This window comes from Poecilia reticulata, chromosome 19, assembly GCF_904066995.2.
Source record: "Poecilia reticulata chromosome 19, P_reticulata-male-v2, whole genome shotgun sequence".
Lineage (NCBI taxonomy): Eukaryota > Metazoa > Chordata > Actinopteri > Cyprinodontiformes > Poeciliidae > Poecilia > Poecilia reticulata.
The window spans coordinates 15,029,245-15,051,839 of record NC_088848.1 but is presented as its reverse complement, the minus strand read 5'-3'; the positions used below and the strand labels follow the sequence as shown (position 1 = coordinate 15,051,839).

At 38.8% G+C, this 22,595-nt stretch overlaps 1 protein-coding gene across 2 annotated transcripts in view; it reads right to left on the bottom strand.

The window, feature by feature from the left end:
* Positions 1-7,835: 7,835 nt before the first annotated feature.
* Positions 7,836-22,595, bottom strand: part of tbkbp1 (TBK1 binding protein 1) — a 57,334-nt gene continuing 42,574 nt past the window's right edge. For both annotated transcript variants that reach the window (XM_008437412.3, XM_081600202.1), the window contains exons 8-10: positions 20,049-20,164; positions 15,194-15,975; positions 7,836-12,273 (exon numbers count right to left, since the gene is read on the bottom strand). In XM_008437412.3, the coding sequence (XP_008435634.2) occupies positions 12,145-12,273; positions 15,194-15,975; positions 20,049-20,164 (1,027 nt within the window). In that variant the 3' untranslated portion in view covers positions 7,836-12,144. The remainder of the gene's footprint in view (positions 12,274-15,193; positions 15,976-20,048; positions 20,165-22,595) is intronic.

Genomic DNA, 22,595 nt, shown 5'->3' with positions numbered 1-22,595 from the left:
CAAACTTGTGTCATGATCCTTGGATGTTTGGATTTGGCTTCATTTGTGGTTTTTATCCTCTCTTTGTTGTCGTCTATGTTCCTTAGATCTTCCTCACTCACAGCCATATCAGTCTTGTGCTCTGTTCTCTGTGCTTATTGGATTTTGTTCCCCTTGATCAGTATAGTTCCTTTTCCCTCGTTTTGCCATTTCTGTGCGGATCTCCTCACCTTCTCTCACTACTTATTCATTTTCCCTCAGCCTACTCGTTCTCCTCTGAATTTTGTCTTACATAGGACATCTGATATAAGTTTACAGGTGTATTTGACAATTTCAAACATTTCAGTAACCTTAAAAAAAGTAAAAGAAATAAGCAGATTCTTTGTGAAATTGTTTTTTTCTATTTTATTTGGACCTTAGATCAAATGAGAGACGCATCAACCCTCAGACGGTCGTCTACCGAATGACTGAGTTCCAGTTCTTTGGCATTCACGTTGTTGCTGATAAACAGGTTTCTGTCAATGCATACAATCTTTACAATTATTCGCTATCGTCTAGTGCCACTTCTGGGAATTTACCTCAGAAAACTACACTGACAGAAAGGTGGCACTTCTGGTATTAGCACGAACTTTCAGGGTGGGGTTTTGTGGATGCAGCACACTAAGCGTTGTTAATCGGTTGAGTTATCTCACCATCACGTTTCAGTTTTTTAAGTTAGACTTCTCTCCAATTCATCTTAAGCACAACGTACGCCCAGTGAGAGAAAATCATCCAAACAAAGTAAGATTTTAGGGTTTTAAGAATCTGTTAAATAATTCCTTTGTCCTGGTCTTTATGATTTCCCTTATTTTTAAGTTTCCATGCTAACTTTTGTCTTTCACATGTATTAATTTTCAGCTCTTGGTAGCAGTTCCTAGTGATTTTAGCTCTTGTTTCATTTCAAAAACCTGTGATCAGTACTTATTTGTTTTCATTTTGAGTCTGAGTTCTCTTGTCACATTTTTGGTCTGAATCAAGCCCCTGCTCCTTGTTCAGTAATCAACTCTCCAGTTTAAGCATCTTTGAGTGAGTCAGTTCTGCATCTGAGCCTACTATTATTTCTACCATGTCTCCTGGTACCTTTGTGGATTTGACTCTAGACTTTGTTTTCTTGGATTTTATTTTTTCTTTCTTTTTTTTGTGAATAATAAATCTTTTCCAGCCAATCCTTCTGTATTTGGCTCTTAGCTCTATGCAATTTTGTGACATTCAAGTTCTAAAGAAATTTGTCATGCTGCTGATATGTGTGTATGTGCAATGCTTGATCTATCAAATTAAATTTTAGAGTGTTTTCGCACCTGACAGTCCAGTAGACTCAGTTTGTTTGGGGTCAAAAATTGCACCAAGAGCCACTGAAGGAAATGACGCAAAAGCCACTGAAGAACCTTCTTCTACACAAAATGTAAAGAAAAGCTGAGTGACGTCAGATTGTAGTGGTTGTATGATTTCTCTTTTGTCTTTGGCAAAAGACCACAAGCAATTTCTCTGGCTAGCACTTAGACTTGCACATTTGTTTTGGTTGTATTCAGACAGAATGCCCTGTGCTGCAGTCGGCTCCCTCTGCTTTCTCCGGTCCGCTTGACGGTCCCATACGCATTCGAACCGCACCGGAACTCACTTTAACAGAACTGTGATCTAGGCTTTTAGAGGGACCAGAGTTTGTCTAAAAACCCAGAAGAGTTTAGTTCCTATTAGAGTTTGATTGTGCATTTTCGCTTCCCCAAACAAACCAGACTCTCTAGGCAAATGAACTAGACTATCCTTCTACAAATGCACTGAAGGAAGAAGTCTGCATCATTGAAATTAATTTAAAACTTTCTGCAGTTGCAGTTCCTTTTTTTCCACAAAGTTTATCACTTTATATTAGTTATAGACCGGAGCAACCCAGAATAAATACTCAGTCAGAAGGGAAGCAAGTCAGCCAACCAGTTAAGTCGTCAACAACACAGAAGTCAAAACGATTGATTCATGTATTGCTTAATGATAAGTAACTATGGCGACCAAAGCTGTAAAAATCAAAAAAGGAAAGAAAACAAATAGAAACTCTAGACTAAGAGGCCAGGTTTAAGGTTCAGGGTAGATAAAGATAAAGATAAAGAACATGTGGATCTGAAAAAAAAAGATAATTACAACCAATTTGATCTATTTGATGTGTTTTTAGTTTTTTTTTTTTTACTTCGAGTGCCTCTATTGAGATTTGAGAGCATGCGTGGAAATGTTTACTGCCATCTAATTTTTTTTTCACATCTGATCCTTGAAGTGGGTGTTTTTCTGTTGTCAATAAAATAACAAACAACCTGTGAGCAACCACAGCGTTTCCTGCCTTCTCGATAAAACTGCTGCCTCTCTTCCTCAGTTGTTTTGCTTGGATTTTGAAGCACGTCTCTGGACTCGGCGACAAAACAACAATAAAAAAAATCTAATTTCTTCCTCTGAATCCAGATATAGAAAAAGCCTACAGCTTTTATGTAAAACCGTCCAGTCGAGAGACGTTTCAAGGGTCTTGTAGCTTATTGTGAAATTTGAAAAGTGGAGAACTCAAAGCTTTGAGTGGTTTTACTCCAGCTGCAGGGAAAGCATTAAATATAACAGTGCATTTTTGTCATCGTGAATCAGACTGAGTAATTTGCAGCTCAAGTTATTCAAGTTTAGTATTCTGCTGTTATGGTTCTTTGCTACTGTGCTGAACTCATGCAGCTTTTCTGCAAATACATCTAAATAAATGAGAATCATTGCAACAGACTTATTTTATAATTTCATCAAAAACGTGGATTTACACGTAGAATGATACATTGTTTATTTTGTAATTATTCATGATTATGACCTACAGCTGATGAGAACCAAAAAGTAAAATGTTACATAATACTATTGAAAATGATTTTTATTTTAGAAATGTTGTAATGGTGTCCTGACCTACGCAATAATAGAGAAAAGTGTTGAATTGACAGTAGTTCAGAAGAGAGTGATGGACACTATGCACAATGATGGTTAGATAAAAATGGTCAGGCATATTGCTGGAAAGTTTGTTGGAAGAAAAAAGTGTGGTATAAAAAGATGCCAGTGTGTGAAAGTGACACCAAATTTAGGTTGAAATCCAATGAGACGTTTCCACAATCAGTGTTAACCTGCTGTGCTGTTTTATCAAGTCCCAAAAACCCTGCACGCTTCCTTCTGCAAAGGATATTTCATTTTCTACCCGGACTTACCGCCTGTTGTCGCTGCTAAAGGCACCATTACCTGCTTAAAGGTGTCACTGTGATTGACTGGTCAGCAAACTGGAAGTGAAAGACGAAAGATATTCAAACCAACAAGCTTCTGCAGGGCTGCAAATTGATCACCACCATCACACAGAGTTATAATTCATGTAAAAAAAACAAAAAAACAACCAAGGTCTATAGACTGTACAGAACTTGGTCCAATGCAAAGTTTTAATACCTTGAGATAATAAATTTGGGTTTTTTAATTAGCATTAAGCCGCAGTCACTGAAAGAAGCAGAAATATAACTCTGAAATGGATCATTCTGTGTCAACTTTGAGTTTAGTTATTAGATTTGGTTTTTAAATTCGTCTTTCATTTCATTCCTGTACATTCATCACATGTCAATTGTTCCCGCTGTGCTCCTCCTGTTACGCTCCACGCACCATTGCATCTCATTTTCACTCCTTGGTGGATTCTTTTGTTGACCTCTAGATGTTCTTGCTATTTCTGGTTCGTTTATGCTGTCAGTCTCCAAGTTTCTGTTTTCTGGGTGCTTAATAAATTTTTCTCCACCTGATTTTGCCGTCCTCCCACCTGGTCCAAGAATATTTATGCTCCATGTACATTAAATCTATACTATACATACTGTTTCACTTCCAGATTTATAGAAATAAACAAACATTTCAGCTATACTCTACTTCAGTCGGACATGATGTCAAAAATATGTCCCGGCTTGTTTAGAGTCGAGAGATTATCAGAAATACAGGTGACTAAGATCAGCTTCTAAGATCAGCGTGTTTGCAGTCCTGCTTCTGTGAGCTTTTTAAAGAGCGCTAATGTGCTTACTTTATTTCTGTCTGCATCTGGGAGGTCATGTAAACACAGGGAGGCAACTGTTGTTTTCAGTCGGTGAGCAGAAAACGTCTTTTTTTTTTTTTTCGTCATAATTATTGACAGAGCTGGTGAGGTTTCTGTTACTCCTGACTGCAGGCTCGCACTCTGCCTTTCAGCTTTACACATAAACCTAGCGGTGTTTGTGGTTTTGTGGCCCGGATGGGCGTGCGCGTTTTTCTTTTTCCTGATGTAGTCTAAGTATTGAGGTTAGCGGCAGAGAGCTAAAGATGTAGGAAATGAGCCCGGTGAAAAGGATGGTGGCTATGACCCGGGGTAAAGAGAACAGCCTTCTTAGAAAACACAGTTTCAGCGTTTTCGACGTCAGAGGCACTTCCAGTAAAGGGACGGGTCTATTTAAAAGTGACGCTTTAGGCCAAAAAACACAGTATTTAAAAATGCTGTGATCTCTGTCGAAGATAATATCTGGTGCAAAAAAAAATAAAAAATCATGGCTAAGAAATAGTCCTGCAATCTTTAATAAGTTTATGCTATTCTCTGAAAGACCAACTTTGTGCTTTATGCAATCCACAAATAATCGCTCTGTTCTGTTTCGCCATAAGCCGCATGGGGGTGGGGGGTGCACAGAAAACACGGCCCTTTGTTCAAATGAGATCAACACTGAATTTTTTTAGGTCCGCGTGCAAAGCGTTGTGTGTGGCCAAAACCTAAAACTGAATATCGCAGTGAACAATCCATCCTCAGCAAAACAGGGTGCCAAAAATTTGGCAAAAATGTGAAAAGAATTTCAGCAAAAGGTAGTTTTACAAAGCACTGACTCAAAGCGGCTGTAACAAATAGTATGCCTCACTTTTCAGATTTTCATTAAAAATGTAAATTGTATCATTTCACTTCACATTAACAGCTGGTTAGGGTGCACTACTTTTTGTTGTCACTAATTAAATCCCAATAAAAATATTTTTGGGATTTGAGGTTGTAAAATAAAAAAAATCAGAATGTCATTCAGCCCTGCACTTCAACAACTAAATACGATTTAATTTATTTACAAGTCCAACTTAGCTCCAAATCGTCAAACACAATACAAAAAAAAACAAACAAAAAAAACTTCTGTATATTTGACATTCAGCTCTCTATTTTTTCCAGAAATAAATACAAAAAAATATTGTTCAAGGTTTCGCGGCGATATTTTTAAGCTGTAACTGCAATCGAGGCTCTTTCTCTCTTTGTCTTTGTTGACATTGATCTGACTCCTGCAGAGTACTGCCACGCCTGAGAGACGTCGAGGTGTGATTCAGTTTTTTTTTAGTTTTTTTTAATTATTATTATTTTTTGCTTCTTCTCAGCAGCGGCTTCAAGTCTGACTGAAACTAAAAACACGTTTGGCTCTCCACAGAACACCGCCGCCTCCTCAAACAGATAAGCACAGCTGATTAGGAGTTCTTGTTTTTGTAGCGTTTTGTTGTGTAAACGCTGTATCACATGATCTGAGGCAAAAAGTAGCAGCAACCTGTGCAGTTTGAGTAACGTTAGAGAATATTGTGCAACAAAATTACCATTTAAATGCACATTCAATTAAAAGGCCAAACCTTATCGTATTAGAGGTCATGCCAATTTTATGTAATGAATTAAATGTGCTGCTATTTAAGTCTTCTCAAACAACTTCTATAAAGTAATTAAAACATTGTTTTCACCAGTAATCTGCAGTCTTCTTTTTCTCTGGGGTGTAAATGTGGCGTTAGCCACTCTTCAAATCAACTAGAAGAAAATAAATGCTTGTCCAAAATGACCCAGGTGTACAGTCAGAGCAAAAAATGTACAGTGCACAGCAAAAATTACGAGTTTAAAATAAATTAAAGTGCAACATTGAAGGGTGACCCAAGTCTATTTTTTCATTAGACACAGTGAGCTAGATGGTAAGAAAAGTCTCCAAAGCACTGCAGCAAACATTGTGAGCATGAAACAGATCTTGAATATATTTGAAGGCTTTTTAAACAGTACCAGTGCTGCCAATAAATGTGGAAGACTTCGTGTGCATCTAAAATACTGCTACTACATCAAAGAAAACAGGATGTGAGATGCATCCTGCTAGGCCATAACGTCACAAAAAGCTTACAAAGAAAGCCAGTATGCATGTTATTTCAGTGCAAGTTTATTAATAGGAATATTTACAGATATATATATATATATATATATATATATAGGAAAACATTTTGTGGACCTAAGTGGCAGATTTCTTTTTCTGTCTATATATGTATATATATATATATATATATATATATATATATATATATATATATATATATATACTAGAGTTGGTGAATGCCAGTGGTGTTGTTGTTTCACACATTAAGTTTTACACACAGACATTATTTCTCATTAGTGTTTGTGGGGAGTTCATTAGTGCCGAGGTCTCAGTGTGCGCTCAGGGTTACCCCCACAGAAAAAGAAACCGAAGACAATCTGACTCACATAGGTACTTATAGATGAGTGGAGCTTTAGAAGAATATGAAAAGTCTCGACTTTGTTTTTTTCTTTCCTTTTCTTTTTGTTCGAGCATTTTAAAGGACCGTGTTGTTCGTCTCCTGAGAGTTTCTGAGCAGAGTTCCAAGTGAAATTTCATTAAAAAAAATAAATAAATAAATAAATAAAAAAAATCATAACTTATCTTCACACTGCACATCATATCCCTTCTGTCCTGAGTAAACTACAAAGTCAGCTCGCTTTAAGCACGTCGAAATAATAATAATATGAAAAAAGATTGCGTCACAGGTTAAAGTTCTGTAATTGAACACCGTTAATTGAGCCTAAAGCAACGATCCTAAACCCCACTCTTACTGACCTCAGCGAGGCCTGCGTAAGTGCAGATGTGCAGCAGTACAAACATCCATGTGCATCACTTCACGAGCTCATGCAGGGGCACACAATCACTCTGCACTGCAGCTGCCGGCCAGCACCCTTGCGGTCGTGAACCTCCCAGCTTCAATAACCACAACGCAGCATCTCTACACGCACACGCCTCAAACAATGACTTCTCTTTGCTCAAAATATACAGGAAACAATTTGTTCTCTTTGGTTAGGAGCAGACCTAGATCCTGTGTTTGGAGGCCAAGAAATGCATGTAGTGCATTTAAAAAAAAATCTGAAACCGCAAAACATCTCTTCTGCCTTTAAAAAAAATGAATCGAATGATATTTAGAAACAACAATTGCAGTGCCTGGCAAAAGGAATTATACCCTTCATGGACGTTTTTCATCTTTTATCACATTAAAACCGAATGATTTGAAGCATTCTATTTGATAAACCAACACAAATTTTTGCATGACTATGAAGCAGAAGGGTAGATGGGTTTTCAAAAAAAAAGTGCAGCGTGCATTTTAATTCAGTGTGATGCTGCCATAGGATTAGGATATTTTGTTCCAGGTGATGTTTTCAGCACAGTAAAGTTTAAAGTTTAGTTTTGGTGGCATTTAAAGGCAGCTGGTTTCCACTGGATTTTATCTAGGGCTACCAGTGTAAAATGACATATGATATAATCATAGAAATATATATGACAAAATGTGGAAAAAAAAAAAAAAAAAAAACTCCATAAAGGACATGAAAGCTTCTGCAAGGCACTGTGCATCCTGTAGCTTCATCTTTTGGAAAATCAGTTAATTAATTAGGTGTTTTTTTAAATCATAAACTTTTTTCTGAAGTGTTTGAAACTTTCAAGAACACCTGTGATAAAAATGCACTACAAGACATATCACTACATAGTGAGTAATAGTGGAAGATTGCAGGGATTTTTACTCGCGTATAACAATTCATGTTTACTCTTGTGGGTTTATACATAGATATATAGATTTACATACACTCCAATTTGAAGTTGTGGAATAATAAAGTACATGTTGCATCAGTCTTAAAACACTTGCAAAATAACTGTACAAAATTCTAAATATTTTCACACGTAATAATAGAAGAACATACTGCACATACAGCGGAGAATACGTGAGAATATGGGGACCCCGTTGAATTAAGGGTCGAATGTAGCCTCAAGCTTCTGGGGGAGGCTTCGAGGGACAATACTGTTTTAATACAGTTTGATCAATTTACATAGCTACAGCAAAAAAAAAACAACAAAAAAACATAATAATAATAAAAACAAAAAAAAAAACGGCACATAAACAGGAAGAACTGTAATGAGGTGACGGGGATGGTTACGGCTGATGTAAAAGTAACCGAATTGGGTGACTTTTTTCTTTTTTTTTTTTTTTTTAAGACTTCTTCGAACTTCACTTGTTTCTTGTGAAATTCAGAATAGTTTTCAGGGTTTCCCCCAGGAAGCTGGTTGGCGGCGGTGGTGAACACTGCTTTCCTCACCACCCACGTCCCCCCAGAAAAGAAAAGGAGGAAAAAGAGAGGTCGTTATTTGTAGATTTCTCTCTTCTGCCCCTGAAAACGCTTGAACTTTTAGGAGATGAAAACAATGCAATGGATTCTTATGCGTACGAGAATGTTTAAATGATTTGCTGCCGCTCGACAATCTTGTGTTTATAATGTAAGAATAGAAACTCCCGAGTGTTTGTTTCACGCAGCATATGGAAGGCTGACGTCGTTTAATGTCATTTCTGAATAAAGGGGGTTTCACATAACAAAGAGCTGTGATTTCTAAAACTTATCATTGGTTTTGAATATAAAACTGAAAGTGTGTACTTTACACAGATTTTTCATTGCGTAACTGTCACTTCAAGAGGTCAGCTAAAATGACTAAACTTCAGTAATTTTACGTCTCTGGGCATAGCTTTTTACCTATTTGTACGTTACTTTATAGGAAAAACTATGAAAAATTCAGAAAATGTATTTATTTTTAACAATTACATTAATAATTCAGAATTAAAACTGGATTGTTCATTAGCTATTGCTACGAAAAGAAAATAAAGAGCAACACTAGTCTGCTTGTAGAGCGCGTCTTGTTAAAACTTTGCGTTTAGCCAGATAAAATAATTTACTAATTATCTTGTGAAAGCATTTTCAGTTTGGTGACTTAACATTAGTATTTTTTTCAACTAAACTTAATTCCTTAATGTTACAGCTCTGTACTTCCAGATTATCTAGTTTTAATGATGCTTCATTAGCCTTTGAAATTGGACTTAGGTAATTTTAAAAAATCACTAAAAGTTTGAAAATATTTTTTTTTCTCTCCTTAAAGATGTGCATTAAAATATTGAAATTTTGGTTTCAATTGTGGCAAGTCAATATCTCAAAAGTTTTACAACAATCTGGGATATTTATCTTAAGCATTGAACTAAAGCATCGTTATGCAGGACTAGTATTTTACAAGACATTAGTTATTAAAAAGCGAAAATCAAAAACCAGTGCTAGCTTGTTTTAGTACTTGGCTATACCACTAGCAGGCAGCTTTTACAAATTAGTGTCAGTGCAGGTTATTTTGTAATTCTGTGTTTCACGAGAAACTGGAAACAAAATAAATAGGAATGTGGGGATGGGAATGCCGTGTTCAATTTAACAGCGTTCCAGTTTAAAGTAAAAAAAGCAGCAGGATACGCCAGCTGTTGCTGCTTTTACACTCAGATAATAGAGTATTTCTTGGTGTAGTTAAGGAGCATGTTCACAAATAGATGCAACACAACACAACGTGTGCCGATGGGTTTAATGTGGAGAAGCTGAGTAACGTTTGGCCATCCCCGTGGCCACATAAACTGAAGGTAATAATAGAGGTAATAAAGCAGAGTTGTCCTTTAATCTAATACAACTATCAAGGGATCTTTTGTTTTCCTTCTCCAAACCTTATCAGTAAAGCCAGAACTCTATTCTGCAGCCTTCCTGAAAACATCACTGCTCTGCATAACTCCAATTCACAGCATTTCATCTCTTAAAAAACAAACAAAAAAAACTTTTAGCCAGTTAAAAGAAATGGGCTGCTGTGTGAGAGACCGCCCCACGTTACAAAATGTTTGTGACTGAAAACCTCAGAGCAAGTGACATCAGTGTGATATCGTTTCTTTTTTCCTTTTTCGTTTTACAAAGTACCACAAGTAGATCTTAAACTAAGTCATCTCAGTGGTTAAAAATAAAGAAATCCAGGTATCAAAAGAAGAGTATTGTCTTTGCTTAAGCCCTGCAAAAATAACTCTGCTGCCAGGAGCCGTTTCATCTGTTCGGTTAAAGTATTTCAGATAGAAATCTCATGCAGCTTGGTTTTTAGACTTTTTTTTTGTTAGGTTGTCTGGGCCGCTTGACATCAAACTGTTGTGAAAGATTGGAGCTCGAGGAAGATGGAGGAGATTCCCCATTGGATAATTTTGCTTTTGTACAGGAACCTACCTCCTGTGGTGGGAATTTGACCATCGTCTCCCATTTACATTTACAGTGGTGTGCAAAACACGTGGGAGAAACTTGTCACCGACGTCACACATGTGGTGCATAAACATTTAAACATTGCAAAAATATATCTTCCATGTACAGATTTTGTCTTGTGGATGTAGACAAAATAAAAAGTAAATTAGACACTTGAGAATCTACACATCAATCAGTCTCGACTGTCAAAGCACCTCCCAAACGCGGCGCCCTCTGTGCAGGAGTTCACAAGGACGTAAGGTAGGTGTATAGGAAGTAATTGTCCAGCACATCACTCAGGTGATGTTTACAGGGCATGTAATCATTCGTAAAGAGGACACTGCTGTTGCTATGAACATGCAACAATGATTAGGTGGGTGTTGTGTACCACAAGATCCAAAAGTTCCCGCTCTCCATCTTTACTTTGTTGCCATCTGCTCACAAGAAAAGGAACTATGCGCCACGATCCAGTTCCAGGTCAGCCTGTTTTTTTAAGCTCCTGACCGATTTGTGACTATCCGGTCTACGCTGTAACGTTCGACATGCATCAGAACCCTTAATAGGCCGACCTTTGCTCCCCACGTTCAAGTCTTGGTTGCTTATTTAAACTAGAGAAGCTAAAGTTGCTCCTGGATGGAATAATTTGATATTTCTCTGAAACAGTCATCGCTTCTCGAGCTAATTTAGATTTACCGTCCTGCAGAATTCACCGTTCTCTTGCTCCCAGGTCAAAGATAATCGGACTTCACTAACGTTGTGGCTGATTGATGTATATGGACACTGACAACAAATACATTTTCTAGGCTATGTTAACTTAAAGTGCTAGGATACTTTTTGAACAGGCCGCAAGCATAAAAGGAATATTCTGACTAAAACTTCACTGTCATTAACAAAAACGACAAAAAAAAACAGAAGAAATTTCCTCGCAGCAGCCCTTCCCTGCAGGGCATCGTCAAAACTGTTTTTGTGTAAAATAAACTCACTCAGGGTTCATTTTCTCCAGCTTGTCCAGTCACTTTGCTCGAAGGTAAATGTGAAATTGGAATGCTTTATTCTCCCGTAACTGCCTTGTTTGTTTCTCTTTTCTTTTAAAAAGCAACCAAGTAAAATCTCCCTACCCGTGTCACTTAGCAAAAAACTTCTTTCACAATCAAAAAGCACATTCCTACACGTCTTGGTTTGCCCTTGGCTCCTGCTGAACAGGATAACTGCAAAATAATCTACATGTTATTCAGACTGATTACTCAAATCTCCCTGATTAAATACCGATAAAAACTGAGACTAACTTTAAGGCGTGCTGAACCCTTGAACCTGCCGCTGTGCCTCTCATGCATCAGGGTTGGCATACTCGGCTAAATAAAGGCGCGCTACACCGCAAAGTGGAAAAATAACGAAGGTATCTGAAACTTTATTCAGACTTCACAACCAAACTAAGAGCCAAAACAATCAGATCCAGAGAGTATAGAGGCAGACCTGTCTGTAAAGAACTCTAATGATGGGGCCCACAAATCCAAGACGGGTCTGTGTTTCAGAACTTCTCCAAAAAAAAAAAAAAAAAAAATTATAATCCTCTCTGTTGTTTTCTATCAATCCCTACAGATTACGACACAAATCTAAGTGGTTCACCCCCTAAATGTGATTCCTACATGTGTCTCTCTACTTGGACGGATCGACTGCACTCATATAAACCTGTAAGAGGAAAGAGAGCAGGTGTTTGGGTTTGTTAGGCCCATGGGCGATCATATCTTGCTGTTCTCCAGGTGGGAGTCAATGTGCTTGATGAGAGCGTCGTCGGGATATCCGACGGGGAAAATCAGTTGGCAGAGAGGGCAGCTCCTCATGTCGTTCTCCTCGCTCTCCATCCAGAGCTGCAGAGGAAAAACAAACACGTTCACACGCAAGAAATCAGTCTTTTGCCCCCCAAACGTCACATGTGAACTGCAGCGAAGTGACTCGCGTGGATAATTGAGTCAGTGTTGGAAAAAGCAGAAGCCTCTACTTCACGTGGGGCTATATTGTGCTAAGCCGTTAAGACGATTGCTGAATAGCACACGTCTGGATGTAGTGAAATGAGCCTACAAGCTAAATATGAAGAGATGAATTTAGATTTTTATGCAATAATCAAAAGCTATTCATCTTACATGCTTTTTGAAAAAGAAATAAAAAATTACTGTCCCACTTAGAGCTGAATATTTATACATGGGATGTGGTGGGATTCTCACAGTTTAAAAAGTGCAGTGAAAAAAAAACAGATTTGACCTTTCACCCACAGGACTTTGTTTCACCAGTCCCCTTTAACATACTTGTATTCTTGACAGAACTTTTCACTTAGTCATAACAACCTTTTAGCCCACACGGCATATCAAGGTGTTAATAATCTCAAAATGTTATGCTGAATGGAATGCCTGCCTGAATTGCTGCCAATATGTGTTAAAGTCAAATTACTTTAATAATAAAATTCCTAATTTAAGGTATGAGACACTAAATCGTGAACCTTTATTGTATTCAGTCGCACGGTTTTGTGCTGAAACCTTGAGCGTGAAAGAAGCTCCAAGCAGTTTCTCTTAAAAAAAAAAAAGTCCTTGTGTCTTTTTATCTCTAGTTTTTAGAAAGTGGTGGGGAAAAAACATAGAATTCATTTCTCTCACTGGCTTCTGAATGGTTGATCAGATCCTCAAGTTGACTCCTTCACCAAATGCTTATGAAAGAGACCGGTAAAAAGAAAAAAAAAACTAGCAAGAAATTTACCCGAAACTATTCAGAACCAAGCACAGGTCACCCTCTGGAGGTTGTGAGAAGGATCCTGGAAGCATTTTTATTTTATTTTTCCTTCCTCCCCCATCATGCTCAGATTCATCCAGTTAATTTATTTAAGATGGACTTTTTTTCTTCTTCTTTTTGTTCAATTTGATTCCTGCACAGGTCCATAAACAGGTTTCAGTTCATTTAGATATGAAACCAGTTCCTGACCCATTCGGTTCCTTCTACTTAGGTGGTAGCGAATAAGGCAGGTGGTTCCGAAACGTTCAACCCCAACACGAGTACAACAAGCAGATATTAGCTGGAGCGGCTATCGGATCAAGTCGTGTAGCTCTCCAACTACTCAAAGCAACATTATTCTATCTAGTAAGACTGATGGGTGGTGCTATTAAAATTTCAAAAAGGCTGGTTTTGTCTTTCTTGTAAGAAGAGGAAAAAGCGTAGTGGCCTTCTTTCAAGTGGTGGTGACGGCCGTTTTACAGCAATGAACGGGGAAGGGGCTATGAACCTACTTTGTTTTTCAAACAACAAAGTGAACTCATGTCGCTCTTACACTAATCAAACAGTTCATTAAAAATACTTTAAACAATAGAAGTTATGTGATGGAAAATGTTAATGGATTTGACACATAAATACCGCTAACCAGTCTATGCTGATTGCATTTATTTATTTATTTATTTATTTATTTTAATAAAAGGGTTTCTATGCTCATTTTTCTGAAGCTGCTGCCCCCGCGACCCGACCCCGGATAAGCGGAAGAAAATGGATGGATGGATGGATGGGTTTCTATGCTCTATTTTTTTGCTGCTTTGAAGTATCTGTAGTTGCTCTGGAGTGAACCAAAAAAGTAAGTTTCCTTGTTTTATATGCTAATTGAGACTTAACATCTTGACTCCATCTTTGTTCATCATGCACAGTCATAAGAGTTTTATCAAACTTCTCTTCTTGCAGAAAGCGAGACGATTTCACAATGTGCTGGCCGAGCCTCCTAACGGAACTGAAAGGCATCAAGAAGATTGTGAAATATAGTGTGAAAACTAATTTTAATAGAAAACTTTTTAGGGCTAAAAAGCTGCTCAGTATTTGGTCAACCAGGTTCAGAGTTTCTAAGGTAAGCTGCAGACATGATGAAATGCCACACGGCCGTTTCAGAACCCGTCTCGATGAGCGCGACTCTGTACTTTCAGTACAGTTCTTTCATTCGTGCCAAACCCGCCTGGAGTGGTTGAGGCAGAGCAAATCAATCTTTGTTTAAGAAAGTTTAGCAAACCCTACAGATTTCGCTTTGTAATGGCAGGACAGAAAATGCTTTCTTCAGGCACGTCCTCCAGATATCTAGCTGACATGTAGATGGCTTCCAACGGTTGCTGTGGAGACTTTGTGAGCTAAAGATGCCACCCTGTCATCTCCTCTCGACCAAGGCAGAATATTTTTCCCGCAGCTGTGGCTGTTTGAAGCCAAACCATGAGATGAACACAATTTAAAGTTGTATTTAATAATAAACTGTAAATAGTATATATTTTTATATTTGTTTAGCATTAAAAGAGGGGGATGCACAGACATTCAGGAAATATAAGTTTTGCCCTCAACAAGTTTTCTATTATCTTTATGCAGGTGGCTAAATGGGAAGTACTTACTGCGGAGAATAGAGGGCTTCTGTCCGATAATTTCTTCCATTTTATAATTGGTTGCAAGGGAAGTATGAAAATTGTCCCTGCTTTATATATATATATATATATATATATATATATATATATATATATATATATATATATATATATATATATATATATAACCTTTGTGCGAAACCTTTGTGCAAAACCTCACAAAAAGGACTGGATATTTTGTGAGAAATGGAGAAAAAGGTGGAAAAATGTGGGCTAATATTGGCATTTCTGTACTTTCTGTATATTATCAATCCATAATATTTACTCGGACCATATAAATTCGAGATGAACTCCTATGAACAAGTCTGACTGGACAGACAAGTGTGAAGAATGGCGCATAATTAACTTCTTATTAACTCACGTTAATGGAAGGCCAAGACTGAGCATGCTCTGATGTCGCGTACCCCTGCTGGGGATGGCAGCTGAGGTTATTGGGCCTCTGAGGGATGGGAAAGGCTGTGCAGGATGCTGGGCCCCTCATGACGCCGCTGGGTACACCAGGAGAGAGCACACCAAGAGTCCTTGGGGGGCTGATGGGATGGGGGCAAGTCCACTCCTCTTCATCCTCAGAGGACTGAGGCGGTTGGGGGGCAGGCTGGGAAGGAGGAGGGGGCTCAAAATGGAGGTGTGCCACCTCTGACAGGGGGAAAGGCATCTCTCTGGAGTGACGCATGGAGCTCTCCGCCATGCTGCTGTCTCCGCCTGCCGCAGCTTGAAGGGGCGACGGGGACCCGCGGTGCTGCAGTCCACTGTGAGGGGAGCCGACGTGTTGGGGCTGCTGCTTTGGGTAACCCTCGACGTAGGGCCGTGGCTTTGGCAGGGTGGAGACGGGGTCTAAGGAGAAGCGAGGCGGGCACTGGTAGGCTGAGGGGTCAGCTACCTCCGAGTAACTGCGGCGACCCTGGAAGCTGGCCCTCAGGTGCTGGGTGGGCGGTCGGTAGGAATAGGAGGCAGGTCCATTGCTGACGTCCAGAAGCGGGGAGCGACGGTGCATGTCGGGGGACAGGCGCTGCAGCACCGGAGAGCGCCGCTGCTGGATCGGGGAGTGATGTGGCAGCACTGGCGAATGCCGCTGAGAGATGGGGGAGTGGCGCTGGGAAACTGGAGAGTGACGCTGGTGGTGGATGGGAGAATGGAGCTGCACTGTGGGAACAAAGATGGAAAAACCTCCGATTAGACGCCTCAAGCGAAACAAACATCTTCATGCTTCATGGTAAAGTGATGAAACGGTGGGGATACTACACGTCGAGGACTGAGTTGAATTTATTGTCTCTACTTTTATTCAAATCCAAGTAGAAGCATGATATACAGCTCAGTGTACAGTGCACATCATTTGATTAAGTGGAGATAAACTTTCTACACAGTCCTGTTAAAATGTCAGGTTTTTCCAAGATGTGAAACAACCACACCGTGATAAAGTTAACAATAAGATTTTTTTTCAACATTCATCCTGTAAAATAATAATAATAAAAACCTAATCTGCAAAGACCTGAATGCATTAATGTGCACATCCTCAATCTACTTCTTTGTTGGAGAATATTTGCATACATTTTTTTTTGGATTCAGTCTTCTTGGTTACACACCTGACAATAGTTATAGTGAGTCTAATTAAACTGAAATAGAGTTAATGGTCGCAGTGAGATTTTCCTCCGTTCATTTTTACCCTTAACCTAAAGCCAGAAAATCTGTAAAGCAACAAAAGAGGAATGTGGACAGAAGATGTCCTCTCAACTTGATAGATTAGAAACATTTGCGCGGTAGAGTTTGAAAAAATACTACCAAGTGAAGATGTGAGTTGCTGACAGACTTCTACTGAAGAAAACGGATTATTGAAAGTCAGTCACATGTTTCATTAATGTTGTAGTTCCAGGATGTACAGATATGTGGTAATATGTTGTTACATGGTTCAATTTTTTGTTCACCACTTTCAAATTTTGTTGTTTTCCTGTTACATTTTACAGCGTGCACGCCGCAGTAGAAGTGAAAATAATAACAGATTTACCATGATGTCATTTTTCAGTCAATTAGAAGTAGTTCTATCCAACAGTCGGTCAAACACTGAGTCAAACAAAGTGCATGTCAGTAAGTTAGAATATTGATAGAAATGTAATTTATTATTAAAGATGCCAATTCAGAACGTGGAACTCATATTGCAACACTTGTTAATCCCTTGAGCGATGGAGTGTTTGTGTTTTTGTTTTTTTAAACACAGGTGAATCATTCAAGTCGAAAGTGAATCATTTTGATCTGTAAGATGGAACAAGTTTTTAGAAAATGATTTAAAAAACTAAAATTTTCTAGAAATTTATGTCTGGACAGAAATGTAAACTTTGAAAGACCTTCAGAAAGCCTGGAGATCTGTCTGAAACTACTCCAATAATGGAAACAAAACGAGGTTGGAGTCCAGGAAGCTAAATTTAAGAAAATGTTGCACAATGCTAATAAATTGAACTATCATTGAAAAGGTTGTTTCTGATTAGATTCTAAATTGTTCGGGTGTAACTGAACAAAAATTTGAGGAACAGATATGTTAAGGATATATTTTACACATAGTTTTATATTTTATAAGAAAAAAAAACATCTGTTTTACAGTCAGTGTAGGCTTAGCAGACAAACTCCTATTTTCACCTCACACATAAAGCTGCACTATTCAATAATAAATCAGCACATTTTAATATTTTCTGTTGAGAGACTGTTATTTTTTTTGCTGCTGTCATCTTGGTGGCATGTGTTAACTTATTAAAATGCATTCTCCTTATCAGAAATCATTATGTTCAGCTGCTGCAAAGCAACATTTTCATCAGATGTTGTAACGAGACATTCAGTTAATAGAAATGTTCTTTATGTTCCTCTATTGGTCCATAAAAAGATTTATCTGCACAAGTACAGTTGTAGTGTTTCCTGTAATTACAAGATATGTCGATGAGTGAGTCAGCCCTGCAGTCACCACTTCAGCTACACTTCCCATTACAAAGAGGAAACATCATTTCTGGCTGCCTGGTTTCGGGGTGCTAAAGAGGAGAGGGGCTGTTTGTGCTTTTCAGAGTTTTCTCCGAATGAGGAGAAAAAAGGGGGTAAATTCAGTACGTTCACTCAAGAACTCTTCCATGGCTGCATGCGATTTCCCAAAAATACTGCTAGCAAATCGCCAAGAACATCAGCCTCTTGTTATAGACGGCGAAGACGTTCATATTACCAGAACATTCCTTGTTGCTGTTGTTAATTTTCTTGAGCTGAAGTTCTCTCAGGTTCTGTTCTGTGAACTTGGTTTGTGGTTGGACTCAAACTTGTGAGACAACATGTGTTACTTTGTGCATGCAGAAAAAGGTGTTGCTACCGCTTAGCACTTCTTTACTTTTACTCCACAACGTGCGTCTCGGATTTCCTATCGTTGCTTTTCAAGTGAGAAAACAACACATACAAATCACAACCGGTGCTGAGAAACGACGCAGACGTCGATTAATGAATCAAACTTGATTTACGTTACGTTTGCTTTTCAGGATGCCTCAGATATTATTAATATGTAAAGGATATTTTAAAATGAGGAATCTATTGTGCCCAGTGTCGCTTGAGGACTGCAAGTAGACTGAGCGTGTAACAATTTTAATTGAATGATAAAAAAACGTCTATAACACTAAAGCTGGTAGTAGAGCAAAACACAAAGAGGCTAATTTGGGCATGAACAGTGAAGGCAAACTGCAAGGAAACAAAATGAAAATTAGAGAAACTGCAGGAGGAGTTGACTGAAAGAAACGAATGTGAATGTAGAGCAGATCGGATATAAAAAGTCTACACACCCCTATTAAAATACCAGGATAATGTGATAAAAAAATAGTTCATGATAAATAATTTCAGATTGTTCCTCATTTAACATAACCTACAATAAATAAGTTTTTATAGAAGTAAAAAAAAACAAACTAAATCATCAAAGTAGGAGTGTGTCAACATTAGCCAAACGTAGACTTTTTATACCCACTATAGAGTGGGCCGAGGAATTACTGGGTCCTTTGCTGAGTCAGTTCTGACAGAGATCGTCACAGTTTCTCTCTCTGATAGCTGGTGTTTTTTTTACATTAAAATTTAATTTAACTGGTCACTTTGAAACTAATAATTCTTAGAGATGAACTGATCACAGCTTTGGGTCTCTGTCCTGCTGACACCAATTTTATCTTTAATAATTATAAAAATACCAAGACATAAAACTTCAAAATTCTAAGTATTTTTCTGTCATGTCTCCTTGCTGTCAGTAGTCAGTAATAATTTATTAAGGAGGAGAAATTACATCAGACTGTGTCTCAGAGCAGTCACTGTAAAACATAATTATATCATTTCTTAGACGCACGGACAAAAACATTTACAAATCAAGAATGTTCCATGACAGAGATCAAAACCTCAACTAAATAAAACACGGAAACATTTCTGTTTATCATTACTTTTTATCTGCTGAAAGTGTTGCTCTCTTTTGCCTACAGTTCACTCAAAAATGACAGCTTCCTTTCTGATTTCTTTTTACTGCGCCCTTTAATGCTGACAATAACAAATTTTCAGTCTTCTTCCCTCAATAACAACTCCCACACCAAAGATCGCTGAGGCGACAAGGAATGTAGGTGTGATACATTCACTGAGGACATCTTTTCAAGTCACAATTTACTTTTTTACTTTTTTGTTGTTGTTGTTGTCTTACACTAATTTGCCCACTTTAAAAATCTTTTGAAACTAAATAGATAAGTACACACTTGATGTTGTTATATCTGCTTTATCAGTGCTGGGTTTTGACGTGCAAGTAATCATCTCCAGAAGTCAATAGGCAAGAGTGAGGGTGAGCAACACACAAGTCACAGGATATTATTATTATTTAACTTTTTTTTTTTTGCACTTCAGCAGAAAACTGGAGGGTCTAGAGGAAACGTCAGCATGTTTTCTGTGGACTTTAGTGGGACGAACCATATTGATACACTCTGATGACGCAACGCACTTTAGATAAGACATGTATGGTGTAGTAAATCAGAGATCCTGCTTAGAGTCGGTGAGCTTTTCCTTTTGAACTGCATGTTTAAGTTTCACAATGAACACACAGCTGTGGTGACTGAGTTTCAGAGAGTGCTGCTGGAGTGTTTCTGCAGACAAAAGACCAGGCTCTTCTAATAAAGAATGACCAGGATGGTCTCGACACAGATTTTGTCCGAAACGCAGCGTTTCAACGCGTAAGCACTAACCTGGACTGGCCGGCTCCTGCGCCGCCTTCCTCAGGATCTCCGTCTGCTTGGAGCACAGCGCTTGGAGGCGTCCCACTTCCTCTGTTAACTCTGTGTAGGCAAGAGCCAAATTCACCCTGAAAGGAAGAATGGAGGAGGGCAATTATGTAATTAGCATAATCATTGTTACAGCAGAACATTAAAGTGTTGGCGCAATGTTAAGGTGTTACAACTGTGTGGTTATTTAAACTGTAATTGCAGTCGAATTCTTGTCAAAATGCAAAAAAAAAATTTTTTTGCCCCCCTCCAAGCCAGGAACTGCAAATGAATGAGAACATGAATTAATCTTCCTCCTGCTCTGAAATAGAAAAAGGCCTGCTGCAGCGACACACACATCAGGTGGCTAACTGAGAAGCACATATTTTTAGATTGCATGTCGGAGCGCATAATTTAAAATCACACCATATTCTTGCAAGACGTGTCTTGACTCTCTCAGGGGCGGCGCTGACGGAGCGGCTCTATTTCCAGAGCTCTAAGCCAGAAAGATTGGTTTTACGAGGTGCCGTTATTTTAACCATGGCAACGAGACGTCGCTTCTCTCAGCTAATTTCATCAAAACAGATTGGGACAGAAATTTATTATGCAAGTCGAAAGTAAGTTAATATGTTCACGAGATGAATATCAGACCAACTAAGACATTAGATATAAAACCAAACAGGTAGTCAGATCAGAAATGGCAGCTTGTTTTTATAAACTTCTCAGTATTGATCTGAAATTGACTCATTCGGGCTCAGAAGGAGATAAAACCATGAAATCCAGCTTACAATCTGCAAAGATAACGATGAAAAATCTGAGTAATTTCTTATACAACGGCTTGCACTTCAAGAAAACCGAAGTTATCATTAGTTTCATCAAGAGATTTATAATGTGAAAGTTTCAGAACACGACAGTGTGTGTGTGCGCGTCAAATGAAAACCGTCACACCTACACGAAAGCTTCAACGTAGCATGAAGCGTCTCTTGAGGGCAAGCATGAACCCAGACGACATGCAGATCCGCCTCGAGACAAATGAAAAAGTCAGAGTTGAAAAGAGGATGTCAATTGCGCTCGAGGCCGTTGAACGATTTTGATGTGATGACCTTGCTAAAAAAGAATTGACTGTTCTCATTCTTCCATAAAGATTGTGATGGATAAAAAAAACAGAACTTCTGCATATCGTGGGGAGTTTTTCAGCATGAAACAGAACAGACAGAAACTTCCCTGAAAAGAAAAAGAAAAAACAACAACAAAGAAACATCCTTCCTACACAGCTAGCAAACTGTAACATTTTAACATATGTTCTGCAGCACACCCACACGCTAATTTAGTTTTAGCTACTCCTGCATATTTTTTTTATTTTTTTAGTATTACAAACAGACTGTTAGGTTTTTTTTTTTTTTGGTTTTTTTTACAGAAATCCATTCTCAAAACTGGATTAGGAAGCTCTTTGCTCCTTCACATTCCTGAAAGCAACAAGTATACCTTCAATTTCATTTAACATAAAATTCGGGGTCTCTGTTTCAGAGAAGCCCGAACTGAAAAAAAAAACACCAGAAGAGAGACTGAACAGCTCATAACTTCCAATGGTTAGTTGGTGCCTGTTAATGGCCCACCTAATTTCTCAACTGACTACGGTGACTCACACACACGGTGGGGGTATCAAACCCCCAGTCAGCCCACCGTCTGGCAACAGACATCTTTCCTTTTGGTTCGAATTGGTTCAGCTCGGAAGGGCCATCGCTGTTTGTGGCTTTAAGACCTGCTGCATGAGGAAAATAACGATCATTTTGCGTTACTTACTGACATGGTGGGTGGAGCTCGCTGCACAATGTTGTTGTTTTAAAAAAAAGCATCCCTGAAACTAAGAGGCTATCTTCCTTTACCCCCGCTTCGGCTGTTCATATCTAAATGCTGATGTGCGGCGGATTTATTGACAGTTTTAAACTGACGCACCTCTTCCTTTTCACACGTATGCCATGTCACATTTCACATTTGCTCGTGTCTTTAGGCAGTTTTTCGAAACAGGTCCTGACCAGAGCGCAACACCTCTCAGTCCAGGCTCTGCACCCTCTCAAGAGAGCAAAGAGGCACAGAAGTAATGAGCTGTTTGTTTGTCTCCCGAGCAACTAAAAATGCTTCTCACATTTGCTTACATGCATTTCCTCTCTTGTGCATATGTCCCCCCCCCCCCTTCTTTTTGTTCTTTAATGCGAGTGTGCATGTTTTTGTACAGTGTACGGCTACAGTGCGTGGGAGGGGTGTGATAATGCCAATGCAGCATTGATGAAACGGCTGTGGAAGTAGATTGATCAGGTGGAGAAGTGTTCCACATGTGTGTGTGTGTGTGCGTGTGTGTGTGTGTGTGTGTGTGTGTGTGTGTGTGTGTGGGGGTGTGCGTGTGTGTGCGTGTGTGTGTGTGTGTGTGTGTGTGTGAGTGGGAGGTGAGTGTAGGCTGAAATCTGACCCCCGATCTGATGTTTTAAAGGAAAAGCCGTCTCCACTCCTGCCTCTGGGATCTGACATCCCCTC